Raw genomic sequence first — 18,897 nt, 5'->3', positions numbered from 1 at the left:
AACATTTTAAAGGGGAAAAAAATGGTTGAACATTGATTAGCCCCAGGAAAGGTGAATATTTATTATGGCTCTTTTTAAATTTTTGACAGTTTTTATATTCATTAGCTTAATCTAGCTTGAATTTTGTGTGATCATCTTGTTACAGCTAGATTTAATGGTGAGTTTTGCAATTTAGGATTTTAAACCAGAAGTAAAAAATTCAAGGCTCACTTAGAAAACTAAATAACACACTAAACCTTTTTACTTTTTTGTAACTATGAATTGTTTGGTGCTCTAATGTACTTGAATGAAAATGTTTTCCTTCATGCATCAAAGTAGGAGCTTGCCTTAGAATTGCATACCTTGACTAAGAAAAGGACATTATTCTTTTATAATTAATAGCAAATACTAATACCAGTTTTCCCCTGACCCCCTAAAATCCTTATTTCAGGTTGTGACCTTTCATTCCCTGGCAACAAATTGGTGTCTGGAGATCACTGTAAAATAGTGGTGGATGAAGAATCTGGTCAGGTTTCCCTAGAGGATACCAGGTGAGCCTTTTTTTTTTCTACCTAGAACTGTTATCTTACCTGTATAGGTTCTGGAGTGTAGTTTAAAAGGGGTAGACTTGGAGCAGCTAGAAGGCGCAGTGGATAGAGCATCAGCCCTAGAGTCAGGAAGACTTGAGTTCAAATCCGTCCTCGGACACATAACACTTTCTAGCTGTGTGACCCTGGGCAAGTTACTTAACCCCATTGCCTAGCAAAAATAAATAAATAAATAAATAAATGAAATATAAAAACAAAAGGGGTGCATGCAATGTGGACATTAAGAAAGGAAGGAGAATTCTCTATCTTCTCATTTTTAGGAATTTTGACTTATTTTTGGGAAAGGAACTTTTTTGTCCGATCCCATAATGCACATTTCATGTAGTTTGCCAGGGTAACGAAGTGAATTTTCAGGGTGACGGCAGTTAGTGAGGCTTTGGAATCTGGCAGATGCTCTCTTATGTGTTTATGGATTAAAACAAAATTCCAGGAGAAATACTGGGTGCAAGGGGTTGCTATTTTAGATTTCAGTGGAGTTTTTTAAGGAAACATAGGTTTGCCCGTGTCACTGCTACTCAAAAGCCTTCAGATGGGGCAGCTAGGTGGCACAATGCATAGGTCTCCAGCCTTGAAGTCAGGAGGACCTGAGTTCAAATCTGGCCTCAGACACTTGACACTTAACTAGCTGTGTGACCCTGGGCAAGTCACTTAACCCCAATTGCCTCACCAAAAAGAAAAAAAAAAGCCTTCACACTCTCTGTTGCATATAGGATAAAATGCAAACTTCTTAACTTAGAATTTTAGTTCCTTCACCATTTGACTCCAACCCACCTTTCCCGACCTTATTTTGCATTATTCTCTTTGTGCACACTATAGTGTTTGACTCTATGTAGTCAGTCAAACCAAACCACTATCAGCTTCCAGAACTTGACGTTATATTGCTCAGTTCTGTTTACTGTGTCTCCACAAGTCTCTTCACATCTCTGCCTCTCAAAGTCTTTATCTTTCTTTAAGGCTTAGCCCAGGTGCTACCTCCTCCATAAAGTCTTCCCTCCCCCCCCCCACCAGCCCCAAAGTGCCCTTTTCCTTCTTATATTTTCCTAGAGTACTTTGGAGCTTTCCTTTCCTCTGCCTTAATTTATTTTGTATTATAATTTTCTGTAACATGCAAGTATCCTCCAGTAAGAATGTGAGCTCCTTGAGGGCAAGAATTGTGTTTTGCATTTTTCTATCTCCCGCATCCAGGATAGTGTAAAATACATAATAAATCTTAATAACTGATTGTTGAGTTGAATTTAATTGAATTCTCTGGGCTTTGAGGCCTGCTAGGGAGATGAGGTGCTGACAAGGAAGGCAGGAAACTAGCATTTTTTAAGCACCAGGCACTATGCTGATCCTTTACAAATATCTCATTTAACCCTCACAGCAACCCTTCGAGGTAGGTTTTGTTATTATCCCCATTTTAAGGCTGAGGAGACTAAGGCAAGCAGAAGTTAAGTGATGTGTCTCAGGTCACACAGCTAGTAAGTGTCTGAGGCTGGATTTTTTAAAATTTAGTTTCATTTTCATTTTCAAATTCTCTTTCTCCCTTTTTCCTGAACTCTTTGAGAAGGCAAGAAAAACAAAACCTATTATAAATATGTACAGTGATACAAAACAGATGGCCTCCTTAGCCAGGTTCTTCACACACACACACATGCATGCATGCACTCATGCACAAGAAAAATGAGAGAGAGACAGAGAATAAAATATGCTTTGGTCTGCACTCTGAGTGCCTCATTTCTCTGTCATGAGGTGGGTGGCATGGTTCATCATGAGTTCTGTAGAATTGGGGGGGGGGGGTCGTTGTGTTGATGAGGTTACTGAGCCTTTCACGTTATGACCGCAGGCCTAGCCCTCTATCCACTGCACCACATAGTTGCCCCCGGTATAGTTTGAAATCTAGCAATGCTGGACACTGCTCCGAGTTTTTTCTTTGGTTCCCTTGATACTCTTGACCTTTATTCCTCTAGATGAATTTTGTTGTATTTTCTAGCTTTATAAAGTAGTCCTAGGGGCAGCTAGGTGGTAAGGTGGGAAGAGCACTAGTCCTAGAGTTTACTAGCTGCGTGACCCTGGGCAAGTCACTTAACCCCATTGCCTAGCCAAAAAACAAACAAATAAAGTAATCCTTTGGTAGATTGATAGGTATAGCACTGAATAAGTAAATTAATTTAGGGAGTATTGTCATTTTTGTTATAATGGCTTGGCCCTGAAACTGGCTTTGAACTCAGGGTCTTCCTGACTTTAAGGGCAGCGCTCTGTCCACTGCACCAGCCAGCTGCTGAGATTGCCTCGTGATAACTTTGGTATAAAGGATGGTAGGTTGGAAGAACAGCTAAAGAGCAAAGGGAAGACAAGTGGGAAAAGCTTGATTTCTCAGCTGTTTGGTGACAAGCTATCATATGTCATTTTCTGCACTCTGGTAGGGTAAGAATTGTGTGTGTGCCCACTCCTCAGAGAAGCAGTGAGACACCAGTTCTGATCAGAAGCCGAGTGAGTCAGGACCCAGCTCAGAGCAGGATTTCTGGCCTCTTCTCCCCCACCAAGACTAAACCAGAGCATGTGGTTATGCCCTCAGCTTGGCTTTAGGTGTTTACAGTGTCCTTGGAGAGAACTCAGGTCCTCTGGAGAGCATACCGATTTAACCTTGGGGGGAAGGTCCCCCCCTGTGCTATCCCTATTGTTCTTGTCTCCTAGACCCTAAAGCTTCTATCTTCCTGGCATCCAGTTAGTGGTCAAGGCCTCTTGATTTTATCCACACAGTCTCTCTTGCCTGTTAAATCCTTTCCACTTCTGCAGTATCTCCCTTCTCCAGGCCCATTTTATCTTAGCTGGATTTTTATTATCGCTTCCCTGTCCCTGCTGCCAGGTCAGTCTTCCTACAGAAGACCATGGGGTACAAAGAACACTGAAGTGGTCTGGCTGAGCCTGGCCACCAGTCCGGCTCTATTCCTGCCTTGCTGTGTGACCGGGGCAGGCCACGTGAGCCCTCTGTACTTCAGTTTCCTCAGTCGCTTTCTATGCATCTACTCTTTATATAACTCTCATGTGACTCTGTGTGTGCAGGTTGTCTCCCCCATTAAAGTGTGAGCTACTTGAGGGCACTGTAACCTACCTCAAGGTTAGTTACCTCCATTCAGAGGGACACCTACAATTGAGCCTGCTGGGAGGAGGAGGAGGAAATGGTTTTGCAAGGAGGGCCAGGTTCAGAAGAGGAAAAGGGCAGACTGATGATGGAAATTTCATTCCCAGTGTCTGCAGGAAGAAGAATAGAGAAGGGCAAGAGTTTTAAGGAAGTGGAAATTTTGAATTGATGGGTTGATTACAGCTACAGGGGTCAGTAAGAGAGGAGCAGTAAAGTTATTTTTGCAAGAGAGTAGTTGGGAAATACTTCGTGTATGGGTTTCTCTGGGTGTTGATTTGTAACCTGTAAAACATTAATGTTGATTTAATTTTCTAGTGTGAGTAGGAATGCTGGTTCACAACCTGTGCCACAGAATTTAGCAGCCAAATGTATCCTTCGTGTTGGTTTTCAGCATTTCTCTGATTGTATTTTTGTTCTCTTGGCAGCACTAATGGAACAGTAATTAATAAAGTGAGGATTGTGAGGAAGCAGTCGTATACTTTACAGACTGGGGACGTCATCTACGTGGTTTACAGGAAGAGCGAGCCAGAGCACAGTAAGGGGACTGGGCTTCAGGGAAGCTGGGGGGCCAACCCTGGGGACAATTGAGGGCAGCCATGGCGCCGATCGAACTCCTCGCTGTCGCTGTGGCAGCAGCCACAGCGTTTTTTAAACAAGGTCAAGCTGCTGAACTGCTTTGGTACCAGGGACCCCGGGATCGAGTCCTCTCTGATTTGGTGACTTTGGGCGACCTCCCTGGGCCTCAGCATCTCCATCTGTAAAACAGAAGGACTTGGAGTAGCAGGCCTCCCTTCGAGTAGCAGACCTCTGAAGGGAGGTCAGGGAAAGGAACAAGCATTTATTAAGGGCCTACTGTATGCCAGGCACTGTGCGAAGAACTTTACAAACGTGATCTCATTTTGCTTCTGAGATCCCTCCTTTGACCCTGGAGCTGTTAATGACTCTTAAAAGCCTCCCCTTCCAAACATCTTTCCCTTTTCCAAAGTGTTCAGTCTTTGCATGATCCCTTTCCTCTGTTGCTGACTATCCCTCCGTCTCTGCTTGTGCTGCTCCCATTTATCATAATTATCTCTTCATCCCTCCTAGTCCACCCTATTGGCATTTTGTGAACTAAAGAAAGAAAGACGTTATTAGCACTTCATTCCTAGCAGCGTGAGAGTTTCCAAAAGGCTTTTATGAGCAATATTATGGTAATGACATTGAAGCCTTCACTGATCATTCCCGCTGGAAGTGGCTTCTCCCATCAGGGGGTTTCATCACACAGAGCCCATCCTTTCATGGACTTCACATTTTCAGCAGTGGGCATTGCATTGGTCTGGGCATGTTTTATTGCCCCTTCTAGAGTTTAAGTGGCTTGAAAGGAAAGGATTGAGCCCTCGTTTGTCTTTGTCTCTGACCTTTTCAGGAGACATTTTGTGATTCTTCCTTATCTCTGTGAAGTTAGGAAAGGTGATTTTGACCAGCCCGTTAAAGGGAAATAACACGCTTAAGGTCTGGACCCAAAAGGGAATTAAAATGAAGTGCCTTTAATCTGGCAGAGTTGTTAAGTGGCGTGCCCCAACGACCAGTCCCGTTTTAGTCACTACCTCATTGGCTCCCTGGAGAACCTGATGATAGATCTGTGAATGACACTGTGTGATAACTAGGTGTTGCTTGTAGGGACAACGACACATATTAAATGGGAAAGGACTAGCTAGGCGTGAGTACAAAAGAAGATGATTTTGGGGATCCTAAGCTGAATATGGTTAATAGTATTGTAAATCCAGTTGGTTCAGAGGCTCATTAAGGAAATATAACCTACAAGGACCAAGAAATAACTCTTGCAGTCTACCTCACTCAGATGTGGTGAATCAGAAGGAGCTTTGGGTTTAGAGTCAGAAGACCTTGGTTCAGACTCCTGCTCTGTCACCAAACGACCTGAGCAGCTCATTTCTCCTCTCTCCCTGCCCCATCTTCTCCTGGCTCTGCCTGCCACAAGTCTCTCCCCACTCCACCAAGGCCTGCCGTTGTACAGCATTTTGAATAGACCAGTAGCCATGGGTGTTTTTAATCTTACCGCTGTCCATCTTCTCTTATTCCAGTGCCAATCATACTAATCCTTGGCTCATATTTGGGAGTGATATACCCTGAGATGAATTGGGATGTTTTGAGATGTTTGCTTCACATCTTTTGAACTTCATCAGAGGCAGAAAGCCGGTTTGGAGTTAGTCTCTGAAAGTCTTATTTCCTGGAAATTGAAGATTTAGCAACAAATATAGCAATTTACAACAACTCCTAGATAGATAGGACGTTTGGAAGAGATAGAAAGCAGACAGGAAGATGATTGCTTTTTCCCTCAAAAAATTGTATTTCTAGATTTTTGCCGGTACTTTCTGATTGTTTTTTTCTCTTTTTAGATGTTGCGTATCTCTATGAATCTTTGAAATCAAAGCCAGGCATATCCCCAGAACTCATTGGTAAGTAAAACTTGAAACAGAAGACTGGGCAAGAAGCTAGGGACCCTCATGTCAGTAGAAGTTTTTCAAATCTTTGTTTTCTCTGAAGTAGCAGCCTTTTCTGCCTGACCCCTGCACACATGCTCCTTCTGGTTCTTTGGTTGCAGAGGCTACTGGAGAAAATGTGTGCGACGTGACCAAAGATACCTCAGGTTCAGAAGGAAGCGATGATAGCCAGGTCATGCCATCCTTGCCCAATGATCAGTCTTGCTTTGAGGAACCACAGCCATCTACATCTACATCAGACCTCTTTAATACGTCCTCTACCTCTCTCCTGGAGTCTGCTGCTGCTGAGCGGGAGCGTCCTTCTAGACCTGGCGGTGAGCTCTCGGTTTGGGGGTGGGGGGTGGATGACGTTCACAAGAGTGATACCATTGGGGTCTCCTAGCATCTGTGTTGTCATGAAGACAGAGGAAGGGTTTTTCTGAGCATTTGAAGGTATTGTTAAGCATCATTCCCACCCTCCAGTCTTTTAAGATGTATGTTTGGTTTTTTTCCTATGGGCAGTGGAATCCTGGAATTTAAGCTGCTTGAGATCAGGGACTCTCTCTGTATACAGGATGCCCCAAAAAAGTTTTACTAGCTTAGAGCTGCACCAAGACTTTTGGGGTGCCCTTAATTTGTCAGAACCCTAGCTCTCAGAATGGGCATGTTGGCAGTGGTAAGGATAGGCCCATTCCTCCTTTTATGTGAGAGGTCAGGAAGAACAGAATCACTGGTAGCTAACTGGAGGGGAGACAGTGCATTGTTGTGTTTCACAGATATTGCAGACAAGAATGGACTGTCTTTGTCTGGGGAGCCTTGCCTGGTGCTCAGCACAGCCTCTCAGGTCTGTAAGAGCCAGGCCCTAGGCCTCACCACCACCTGCACTGAGGGGCATGTCACTTTACACGTTGCGTATGATTTTATGCATTGCCTTTGATTTTAAGCTTCTAGAAGGCAAGGAACATGCTTGTCTTGAGAGAAATGATTCTTTCTGTCCTATGTTAATAGCCAGTTATTGAATTAGGACCAAGGTTTTTCTGCTTCGTTTTCTCATTTAGAAATCAACCTCCGTAGGTTATTCACACAGCCTTTGAAGTGCAGGGCTGAGAATGAGATGAAATATTGGGCAAGACAAACCCGACTGGGAAAGTTTAGATCTGATCAAGAGGTAAAGATATTTTAGTTTAGGTAAATTGGTGGATTCCAGCCCGTTGTGTTTAAGTGAGACAAGTCTAGGGAGAAGTGGATTCCGCCTTTTGTCTAGGTTGCGCTAGACAGGGTGACATGAGTACAGGAGAAGTCCCTTTAGCCGAGACTGGGCTATCAGAGTCACGTCCCCTCTCATCATAGCATTCGTTCTCTCACTAGTGGCTAACCAGCCCGGGTTGGTTTCCACCCTCAGGCGCATCCCCTTGTCCAGAGGCTTTGTGAATCTTGCAGGTTCCACAGCCTAGGTCTCTTTGATCACTGAGAGGAGCAGATGAGCCTTCTTGCTGAGTGCTTGCTAGCTGTAGTTAATAACATTCATTATGATTTACCCAGAAACCGTCTCCTGGGAATTTTCACTTGCCACATCTTCTTTTGTGTCCTCCGTAGATGTTGTGGTGTGGAACTCGTAGCGCTTATTGGATGAGTGACTCAAAGAGCCACTCTGTTAAGTCCAGAATCGGTCACAGGGGGCCTTTTGTTCTTTCTCACGTCAGTGGGCTTTGGACATTTGCTTGATCCCTAATAGTAATAATAATAATAACTTCAGAAACATACAGTGCTTCAAAGAGAGCACCACACAGCTCTGTAAGATAGGAAGTGCTCATATTAGCTCCATTTAAATGGACGAAACTGAGTTTGAACAATGTGCCCATGATCACATTGATAACTATTGTCTGAGATGGAATGAGACCCCAGGTTCTCTGATTCCAAGCCCAGATGGCTAATTTTTGTAGTTGACTTGCTTTGATCAAATGCTGTCTTGTGCTAAAGTGTTAAGGTAACAGTTGCTCATGATGTACTTTGAGAGGCAAGGAACATTTTCCTCCTAACAGACCTCTGAGGTGGATAAGAGAAGTTAATTGATTTGCTCAGGGTCACACAGATAGTAAAAAAAGAGCAGGGAGTTTAACCCAATCTTCTAACTCAAAGTTGAGTCCCTTAAGACACTATGCCAGGCACTTCATTGAGTTCAGTTTTGCAAATCAGTCTGGTCTATTAAAGCTAAAAGTTACTGATGAGATGTGACTGTTTGAAAAATGTCACTAGGGGCAGCTAGGTGGCGCACACTTACTAGCTGTGTGACCCTGGGCAAGTCACTTAACCCCAATTGCCTAAAAAAAAAAAAAGTCACTGACTAAAACCTGAAATTCCCAGAACAAGTTGTATAGCATCTAGAGGTGATTCTCCTGCCCCAGTGCTCATTTGCTCACTCTCTCTTGTGGAACACACCACACACACACACACACACACACACACACACACACACACACACACACACACACACACACACACACACACACGGCAGTCTACACTTTGAGCAAATTCACTTCAGCAAGCATTTAAGCACTCACTGTAGAGGCCTGTGCTGGGTGCTGGAGGAGGAAAAAAAATAATTTATCCAGTGAGTCACGGTCTGTGGTCTCATAGTTTATGTAGCGCTTCGTGTTGGCCCTTGTGTTCTTGCATCGGGCTGATTTATGAGAGTTGCTAGTACCTGTGGAAGCGGATGATATGATTTTTGATAAAAACAGTTTTGGGGGCTTTATCCACCTCTAACCAGGTCTGTTAATGCATCAAAATCACGAAATCTGACATTTCCTCTATAGTGTGTGTCGTAAATAGACCTATTAAGAAATTATTTTATCCAGCTGTTCTGGCTCACTTTTGGATTTGAATAGAAAATGGAAATTCCATGTTTCTGACTTGCTTTGAGCTGGCTCCAGCATAATGAGGTAGATGGCTTTCGGCTAAGGAGCATCGTGTGTGTGTGTGTGTGTGTGTGTGTGTGTGTGTGTCCGTGCATTACGTTAATAACTGTTTTTTTTAATTAGTGTGGGGGCCTCATATGTCAGTACAGCTCGTTTCCTGTCCTGGTTCGGGCCAGGCGATCTGAGAACAAGCATGCCGCGTGTGGGCGCTTGGGCTTGGAGTCGAACTTTTTCTTAAAGGGAGCGGAGTAGTTCATGTCGGCGGGCCCCTCCTGACTGCTTTTCTTGTGCTCTTCCCCCTCTTCCTTAGAAGCCAGGCGTGTAAGCGCGCCGCTTGAAGATCAGTGTCGCTCTGTCACACGTGACGGCGCCCCTGCCTTCTTATCAGCTTCTCCGGACAAACCTCACGCCTGGGAAGACACGGGACCCGCTAAGAAGAAAATGAAAGGAGGTTGGCAGTCATATCTCTTTTTTTACGCTATTATAAACTTTTAATCATCAGCAAAGACATTCAGATACGTAAGCAAGAATAAAAAAGATTGCCATGAAACTAAATGTTCATTAGCTCCAGTCTGCTTAAGCATTTTTTTGTTTTGTTTTTCTTTTTGGGTTTTTTTGGTAGGCAGTTGGGGTTAAGTGACTTGCCCAGGGTCACACAGCTAGTAAGTGTCAAGTGTCTGAGGCCGGATTTGAACTCAGGTTCTCCCGACTCCAGGGCCGATGTTCTATTCAATGCGCCACCTAGCTGCCCCTGCTTAAGCAATTTTTAATGTGTATATTATCTTAAACAAGATGGAAAAAAAGTCATCCTGTTTCTGTCTATAGCTCTTTCTGAAATTTTTTTCTTTTATTTCTTTTTTCTGGATTTTGTTGTTAATATTTAGTATTATCATCAGTTTTGTTTATAGAGTTGCAGTCTATGTGTATAATATTATTTTGGTTCTGCTTTCATCATTCTTAGTCATTTAACAGAAGTCTTCCCATATTTCCTTGTATTCAATTCAGCAAGCCTTTATTAAGTACCTACTAAGGGCCAGGTACTATATTCTTCTATTTTTCATGTTAGTCATTTCTTCCGGCATAATTCCATCAATTCATGTGTTTGTCCATTCCCTAATCATTGGATACTTGAGCTGTTTCCAGTTTTTTGTTGATAGTGATAATGCTACTGGGAATATTTTTATACAGAGAGGTCTTATTATTAATATGGGGGTTTTTTTTCACCTTTAATTAAGTTTTATTTATTTTCAGGTCTGCATTCTCTTCCTCCAACCTCCTCCTTCACAATGCTCCCCATTGAAAAAGCAAGAAAAACACAGCCTGTTACAAACACGTGTAGTGAAGCAAAACAAATTCCCACATTGGCCACGTAGGAAACAAAACAGAGTGTCTGTGTCTGCACTCTGAGTCCCCCACCTCTCTCTGGAGTCAGATAGCGCACTTCGTCATGAATGCCCTGGAATTGAGGGTGTTCACTGTGTGGATCAGAATTCCTGAGTCTTTCAGAGTTAGATGTCTTTACAGTATTGTTGTTATTGAAGAAATTGTTCTCCTAGTTCTGCTTATCATGCTGCTTCAGTTTATACAGATCTTCCCAGGTTTCTCGGAAACTGTGCCCCTCAGCGCGATATCATAAAACATAACTTGTTCAGCCTTTCTCCGGTTAGTAGGCATCTCCTCAGTTTCCAGTTCTCTGCCACCACAAGAAGAGCTGCTGTAATATTTTTGTATATGGGGGGCCTTTTCTTCTTTGTTTTATCCCTTCGGTGCCTTTTTAGGCGTAGTTCCAAATTGTTTTCCATAATGGCTGGTCCAGTTCACAGTTCTACCAACAGTGCAGCGCATCGCACCCCTCCCCCCCACACACATACACACACACACTCCCCAGCATTTTCATTTTCTTTTTTTGTCATCTTAGCTAATATGATGGATGTGAGATGGTACCTCAAAGTTGTTTTCACATGGCTATTGATAACTTGAATTTCTTTCTCTGAAAACTGCCATATTCGTGTCCTTTGACCATTTATTATTAGAGACTAGCTCTTATAGTGAATTTGACTCAGTTTCCTACATGTTTTAGAAATGAGACTTTTTTCAGAGAAACTTGCCGCAAAGATTTCCCCCAGTTTCCTTCTTTTCTTCTAATTTTAACTGAATTGGTTTTGCTTGTACACAAACTTTATGTAATCAGAGTTGCCAATTTGATCTCTTTTAAACTTCTCTATATCTTGTTTGGTCAGGAACTCTTCCCCTCTGTCCATACATCTGACTAGCATTTTCTTCCATGCTCCTCTAATTTGTTTACGATACTATCTTTTATGTCTAAATCAGGTGCTCAGAAATTTTGCATTTATCTTGGCATAAAGTGTGAGATACTGGCAAATGCCTAGTTTCCACCAGACTGATTTCCAGTTTTCTCCGCAGTTTTTTGTTAACTGAGTTCTTGCCCCAATAGTTGGAATTTTTGAGTGTATCAAGTCTGAAGCTACTGTGCTCATCCGCTTCTTTAAACTGTGTACCTAATCTGCTTCACTGATCAACTTTTCTGTGTTTTGCCCAATACCAAATTGTTTCAATAATTATAGTTTTTTAGTTTAGTTTGAGATTGGTATTGATAGACCCTTTACTTCTCTTTTTTTTTAATTGATTCCCTTGCTATTCTTGACCTTTTTGTTACTCCAGATGGATTTTGTTATTATTTTTCTAGCTCTATAAAGTAATCCTTTGGTAGTTTTATTGGTATGTCACTAAATAAGTAAATTAATTTAGGTAGTATTGTAATTTTTATTTCACTGACTTGGCCTACCTATGAGCAATTAATATTTCTCCAATTAATTAGTAAACTAAATTTACTAAGTGCCTACTGTATGCCAGGCACTGTGCTGAGTGTTGGGAATACAGATGTGAAAAAAGACAGTCTTTGCCCTTAGGGAGCTTACAATCCAAAGGGGGAAAACAACACTCAAGAAGAAGGTGAAAAGCTGGAGTGGTGGGGCGTGTGAGTCAGAGCAGGGCAGCCAGGTAAGAGCTGAGTGCTCTCCTGAAATGGAGGCTCGGAGTTCATGGCTCCAGCCTCTGATCAGGGAGCTAGAGAGGAGTGATGGGATAGAGTCCCAAAGCTGATGATGTCGTAGAGGATGATGAGGCTATTCTCTGGGTCTGGCTTGATTTGTGTAAAGAGTTTTTTGTGTTGTGTTCATATAGTTTCTCTGGGTGTCTTACCAGGCAAACTACTGGGTTCATATTTTATGTAATTATTTTTATTTTTTAAAGTTTCCATTGATGTTTTCTGTTTCTTACATTACAGTAGTATCCCATGTATCTCTCTCTCTCCCCATCCCAGAGAGCTATCCTATATAATAAATAGAATTTTTTGGAAAGGGGGGAAAATTCAGCGCAACTGCTTAATATATTGAAAAAAGTCCCCAAGCATGTGCAGTGTGTAACCCTGTGCACTTGTCATTTCTACAAAGGGCTGGGTGGGGGAACTCTCCTTAATCTTTACAGTTTTATTACATTTACTTTGGTTTTTTTAGATGCGTCATTCTTTCCATTTACATTGTATTTACTGTGTATGCAGTTTTCTTGACTCTTCTTCCCTCTGCATCATTTCATGATGTTCTGTTGTATTTATGTGCATTTCATTTATATTCTGTCATATTTATGTATGTTTGTTTAGTCATTTCCCAAGCAATGGACATCTACTTTGTTTCCAATTCTCATGTGTCACAAAAAGTGCTACTATAAATATTTTGGAATAAGTGGGGCCCATTTTACTCATCAGTGGCTTCCAGTAATAGAGTCTCTTGTTCAAAGAGTAGAGACATTTTACTCACTTTATTTGCATAATTCCAAATTGCTTTCCAAAATGATTGTTCCATTTTACAGTTCCATCAACAATGTATGAGTGTGCCTATCTTCCCACAACCCCCCCAAACATTGGCTATTGTCATTTTTTGTCATTTTTGCCAATTGCAGGGTCTGAGGTGAAACCTCAGAGTTGTTTTTATGTGCAGTCTCTTAGTGATTTGGAGCATTTTTTCATGTAGTTGTGAATCTTTGCGTTTCTTTTTGGCTATTTTTTTTAAAGAACTGTTCATATCCTTTGACCATTTATCTACTGGGGAATGGCTGTCGATCTTATTTACATTAATTAATGTAAATAATTAATGTTTCTTAATATTTATATTACTGTTAATTGTAGAAATAATGATTAATTTTACTTATTATTAATATTTATTGTTTCTATATCTTGGGTACCAAACCATTATCAGAGAAATTTGATAAAAAAGATTTTTTGCCATTCCACCACTTCCCTTCTTACCCAAGTTGCATTAATATTATCTATGCTGAAGCTTTGCAGTTTCAAGTTTCCTCTTTTGCTATTAACACAGTAGTATGTTATTTCACTTATATTACTTTAATCTTTTTTCAGAGGTGGCCCTGTTCCCATTGGCTCTCTTCTCCTCACCCCTGATCCCCTCTTCTCATTTGTTACACCTTTCCCTTTAGGGTTTTGTTTATTAATTCCTTTTTCTCTCCTGCTTTTATCTGGGTATACATTTGTTCCCTCTCTTTTTTTCTCTCTCAGTCAGATAGATTCCCCTTGCCTCTTCTCTCCATGAGCTAGTCCTGTTCATTAGTTTTGGGTTTGTTTGTTTTTTGCGTCCCTTTCCAAAAAGGATTCTCTCACTCTCTTCATTATCTGTCTTCTCTTTCTGTTTACTCTAGATGCTCGTTCTCTGATTCATGACCCTGTAACTATCTGGTCTCTCTTCATGCAGTCATAGCTTCCCAGGTATCCATTCTAGGCTCTCTCTTCTAGGTACTTTCTGTCTGCCTCACTCCCAGAATAGTGCCCCTTGTTACACGGTCAGAGAGGACACTGCTCCATGGTAGGGCCATTCCCCCACCATGTCCTTAATTATGCAGCCTACCACTAATGTAGTCCCTTTCTTGTGGACCTTTCTTTTTTTTTTTTTTTTTGACATTTGCCTTGAAATCTCCTCCCTGTGTCCATGCTCTCCCACTCCTCCAGGTATCAGTCCTCCCACCCCCCAGCCAGGGCCCTGCCCTCAGACAGCTTACATTCTTCTCTGGACTTTTTAGGAAACTGTGTCATGAGCAGGGCCCTCGACTCCTGTCCCCTTGGTCAGCAGAATTCGTGCATCAGCATAAGAGGCAAAGCGTGTCCTCTCACTGCCCTCTTTCTCTTCCAGATGGGGACACTAATCTGAGTCTTCAGTTGTTTGTCACAGACCAGTGTAAAAACAGCAGGGCCATTCCTGAGGAAGTGAAAGCAGCAAACATGAAACCAGACAAAATGGAAGAAACTCTCACTTGCATCATTTGTCAGGAGTTACTGCACGACTGTGTGAGGTGTGCTGCTGCTGTGATGGCGGGATGTGAAGGGCCTGGGGTAGCTGGGACAAGAGTGGAGTCAGAGGGTGTTTTCTGACAAATTTCTAATTCTTTTTAACTATAATAGAGAGTGTGGGTGTGCCCTGTTACTGGTGCCCACTTCTGTCGTGCTGTCTGGTTAGGATGCCCTTTCTTCCAGTACCCCAGGAGGCTCACAGGGTCAGAGCTAGGTGGACTCTTGGAGACTGGAGAGTCCAACCACCTAGTTTTATGGACTAGGGTGGGGAACCTGCAGCCCCGAGGCCACATGTGGCCCTCTAGGTCCTCAAGGGCGGCCCTTTGACTGAAATCATGTGGCCTCGAGACCACAGGTTCCCCACCCCTGGGGGCAGTGAAGCCACGGGGCAAAGTCCCTCCCAGTATATAGGAGAGCTGGGATTGAACTTGTGTCCTCTGAGTCACAATCCAGTGTGTTTTCTCCCCTACCACACTGAAGTCAGTGCACGTGGGCAGAAGGTACCAGCAAGCGCGCTTCCAGGGTGGCCGGCCCACGTGATGAATGAGCCGTGTTGTTTTTATGTTCAGTCTGCAGCCCTGCATGCACACCTTCTGTGCTGCTTGCTATTCAGGTTGGATGGAACGGTCCTCTCTGTGCCCCACGTGCCGTTGTCCAGTTGAACGTATATGCAAAAACCACATCCTGAACAACCTTGTTGAGGCCTACCTTATCCAGCACCCAGGCAAGTGCAAGGCTGTGCGTCCTTAGGAACCGCTAAAATAACGGAGTGGCCGGGGTCCTCAGTGCTCCGGCCTGTTTGTGCCGCCTTCTGCTCTGAGGTAGTCTTCTCTTGAACCCTAGATAAGTGCCGTAATGAAGAGGATATGCGTAGCATGGACGCCAGGAATAAAATCACACAGGACATGCTGCAGCCAAAAGTGAGAAGGTCCTTTTCGGATGAAGAGGGAAGTTCTGAGGACCTGTTGGAACTGTCTGATGTGGACAGTGAATCTTCAGATATCAGGTGACTTCCCAGCTGGGACATAGTAGAAGCTCGGCCTCCTGGCTCCCTTTGGGGACTTTGGGATCCTCCTCAGGGCTGGCCTGCAGTCATTGGAGGTTGTGGCTTTGGTTGACATACTGTTATTTTTTCACAAAAAATTCTTATTCCCTTCTTGGGTTATTCACAAAGTAATAGAGTCAGAGCTGGAAGGAACCTTTAATATTAGCTCTCCAGACCAATCTCCCACTGTAGCAGGCCCCCTTTCTCAGCAGCCTCTGGCAGCTAATCATCCTGTCTCTGCTAGAAACCTCCAGTGACAAAAAACCACCACTTTCCAAGGCAGGACATAAAACTGAAGCAAACAGTGGTTATGTGACTTGTCCAGGGTCATACAGCTGGTGAGTGTCTGAGGCTGGATTTGAACTCAGTCCTCCTCCCTCCAAGCTGGTCACTCTTTCCAGTTCTTTCATTTGTTTAGACAAAATCTACTTCCTTGTAACTTCCACGCACTGGTCCTTTTGGCCCTAGTTCTGTTCTCTTAAGCCAGCCAGGACAGTGCTGATGGAAGCTGTAAGAAGGCTGTCATCGTATCTCGTCTAAGTTTTTTGCCCCTCCTTTTTTCAGCTGTTTATCACATGTGACTTCTTCAGACCCTTCGCCTCCCAGTCCCTCACTTTCAGTTTGTCAGCATTCCTCTTAAGATGCGATATCCAGAACTGAAAATAGTCCACCAGACCATGGCTGACCAGTACGGCGTATGCGTCTGCTTTGGGACATTATGCTTTTGTGCCAGTTCAGCCTGAGATTGTATTAACTTTTTTGATAAGTCACATTACCCACCTGACTCATATTGAGCTTACAAGAAACTTAAACCTATTATTATTTTTTGTGTGAACTGCTATTAAATCTAAGTCACCCCTATCCTGTACTTGGGCAGCTTACCTTTGAAACCTCAGGTACAAGACTTTGCATTTATTTCAAGACTATGGGGTTTTGTTGGTGCAGTACTTGGCCCACTGGTGTAAATCGCAACCTGCTTTCATTTTAGGAGTGTTTGAGAGTTGCTTTGGTTAAAATAAGCATTCCCTAGAGTCCAACCTGGTAATGACCCACGCTGAATCTTGCCAGGCTAGACCTTGTACAATACCCATACGGTCACCATGATGGTGTATATTTATCCTTATTATATTTCAGCTTATTCATTTGGGTTCCATTTTCCAGCCTGTTGAGATCTTGTCCAGTCCTGATTCATTTATATAAAATACTACTTATTCCTTTCAGTTTTATATTGTCTGCATGTTTGGTAAGTGTATCATAGATGGTTTAATCTAGATCATTGATAAAAATGTGTAATAGATTAGGGTCCGGGACGCAATCTGTAGGGCTTTGCTAGAGGACTCTCTCCACATTGACATCGTTCAGCTCTCTGGGTGTCATTGTTCAGCCAGCCCCAGTTTTTTAACTGTGCTGTTTATTATCGAACCTACATTTCTCCATAGAAGATTTTGTCATGCCTTGTTGAAGTTAAGAAGCAGTAGAGTTTAGCATTTCTGTCATCTGCCAGCCTAGTAACCCATTTAAAAAAAAAAAGAATTAGGTCAGTTTGGCTTAACTTCTTTGTGAATTTGTGCCAGTTTCTATTGTATTTAATAATCATTTGGAGACTCTTAACCCTAATTTGTTAAAGTGACTATATGTTAGAGATGAGGCAAGACAATCTTACATTCTGTCCTGCTATGCCTCCTGAGAATAGTCTTCTTGAAGTAGAAAACATTGATAACTGGTCACTTTCCTGAGTTGGACGTGAGGAATCCCCATTGCCCAGTGTAGTATTCTGAGGTATCCTGACTCAGACGTCTAGTGTCTAAATACCGTACATGTTGGGCATCCTCTGTACTGGCTGTTAACCTTGTGAGCTCTATATTAATGAAATCCATATCCCTTCATGCTGCCTTGCCGTATGCTGTGGTGATATCTGTGAGTGTGTATATGCACTGTGAATACAACTCTCAGTAGGTACAATTTGCCACTCACCCATACCCTTTCATCCCGTGTAGTTCTTACCTTTGTCTTCCCATAAATCTTTCATAAAGGATCTGCCGATTTTCTAGAGAGGTCTTCCTCTAGGTCTTTTAACATTTCACACTGACCAGTTGTCTCTGTGCTGGAACTGGCCAGCTCATTTGGCTGTTAACTGAAAGTTTGGTGGTTCTAGCCTGTCGTCATGGATGCTCTGATTATCTTCTGCTACCAAATGTGATTAGGAAGGAAAAAATTCCATAGGAAGCTCATAATGGTGCCCTTGAGAACGTTACAATAAAATAATGGCGCTCAGTGGCTAGGATGTTCTCGGGTGTGGACGGAACCAGAGAGGAAAGTGGAAAATTGTGGACTAATGGGTCGTTTTGAAGGTCATGATCAGAAGTTAACTCTTTTTTTTTGTTTTGTTTTTTGTGAGGGCAATTGCAGTTAAGTGACTTGCCCAGAGTCACACAGCTAGTGAGTGTTATGTGTCTGATTTGAACTCAGGTCCTCCTGATTTCAGGGCCGGTGCTCTATCCACTGCGCCACCTAGCTGCCCCAGAAGTTAACTCTTAATGTAGACGTGAGAGAGTGTCATTGGAGAAGCATGAGACAGAGTGATTGGGTAGAGACTGAACACTGAGAGGCAGCAGGAAGGAGTTTACAGCAAAATAGGCCTGCTGCACTGTGACAGGTGGGACAGGAACAAGGTCTTAGACGTGGTGACAGCAAGGAGAGGGCAAATCCAGCCAGGGTTGCAGAGGAGGAAGCAGGCAGAGTTTTCAAGTTCTCTCTGTGTGAGGGCAAAAGCAGGGGAAGTGTAGGCTCTCTGGGGTGTAAAAGTTGTTCTAAGGGTTCTGCCGTTCCAGCACTGAGTTTCAAAGTATGAGAAAGGAGTCTTTTTTTTTTGGGGTTACATTTTGAGTTCTGAGTTGTCTCTCTTCCTCCTAGCTCCCCACTAGAAAAGCCCAGCATTTAATATAGGTAGCTACGTGGAACCGTACAATACCTGCTTCCGTATATCAGTGCTTTCTGTGGAGGTGGCGAGCATTTTCCTTCACAGCTTCTTTGTGACTGATATGAACGTTCCCGTTACTCAGAGTAGCTTAGTCTTTGCCGTTACTCTTCGCACAATAGTGCTATTACTGCATACAGTGTTCTCTTGGTTTTGCGCATTTCACTCTGCTTTAAGTTATGCAAGTCTTTCCATGTTTCTCTAAAACCACTGTGTGCCTCATTTCTTAGAGCACAGTTGTGTTCCGTCATGTTCATAGAGCACGACTTGTTCTGCCACTCCCCAAATGATAGGCCAGAAAACAAATCTTAAATTGCATTTATCCAGCTGAGGGCTCTGTTGATTATACAGGCCAGGCTGTGCAAGATCGAGAAGATCCTGACTGC

At 42.9% G+C, this 18,897-nt stretch overlaps 1 protein-coding gene across 3 annotated transcripts in view; it reads left to right on the top strand.

Annotated features, from left to right (window-relative positions):
- The window catches only part of CHFR (checkpoint with forkhead and ring finger domains), a 39,525-nt gene that overhangs the window by 3,605 nt on the left and 17,023 nt on the right, over window positions 1-18,897 (top strand). For 2 of the 3 annotated variants that reach the window (XM_021004319.2, XM_021004320.2), the window contains exons 2-9: window positions 431-530; window positions 4,140-4,249; window positions 6,111-6,170; window positions 6,317-6,529; window positions 9,423-9,563; window positions 14,332-14,491; window positions 15,059-15,213; window positions 15,333-15,495. In XM_021004319.2, the coding sequence (XP_020859978.1) occupies window positions 431-530; window positions 4,140-4,249; window positions 6,111-6,170; window positions 6,317-6,529; window positions 9,423-9,563; window positions 14,332-14,491; window positions 15,059-15,213; window positions 15,333-15,495 (1,102 nt within the window). The remainder of the gene's footprint in view (window positions 1-430; window positions 531-4,139; window positions 4,250-6,110; window positions 6,171-6,316; window positions 6,530-9,422; window positions 9,564-14,331; window positions 14,492-15,058; window positions 15,214-15,332; window positions 15,496-18,897) is intronic. The other variant, XM_021004321.2, reaches the window with a different exon arrangement.

The sequence above is a fragment of the Phascolarctos cinereus genome, unplaced genomic scaffold, assembly GCF_003287225.1.
Source record: "Phascolarctos cinereus isolate Bilbo 61053 unplaced genomic scaffold, phaCin_HiC Scaffold_4;HRSCAF=312, whole genome shotgun sequence".
NCBI lineage: Eukaryota > Metazoa > Chordata > Mammalia > Diprotodontia > Phascolarctidae > Phascolarctos > Phascolarctos cinereus.
This window is presented reverse-complemented; position numbering and strand designations above follow the sequence as displayed.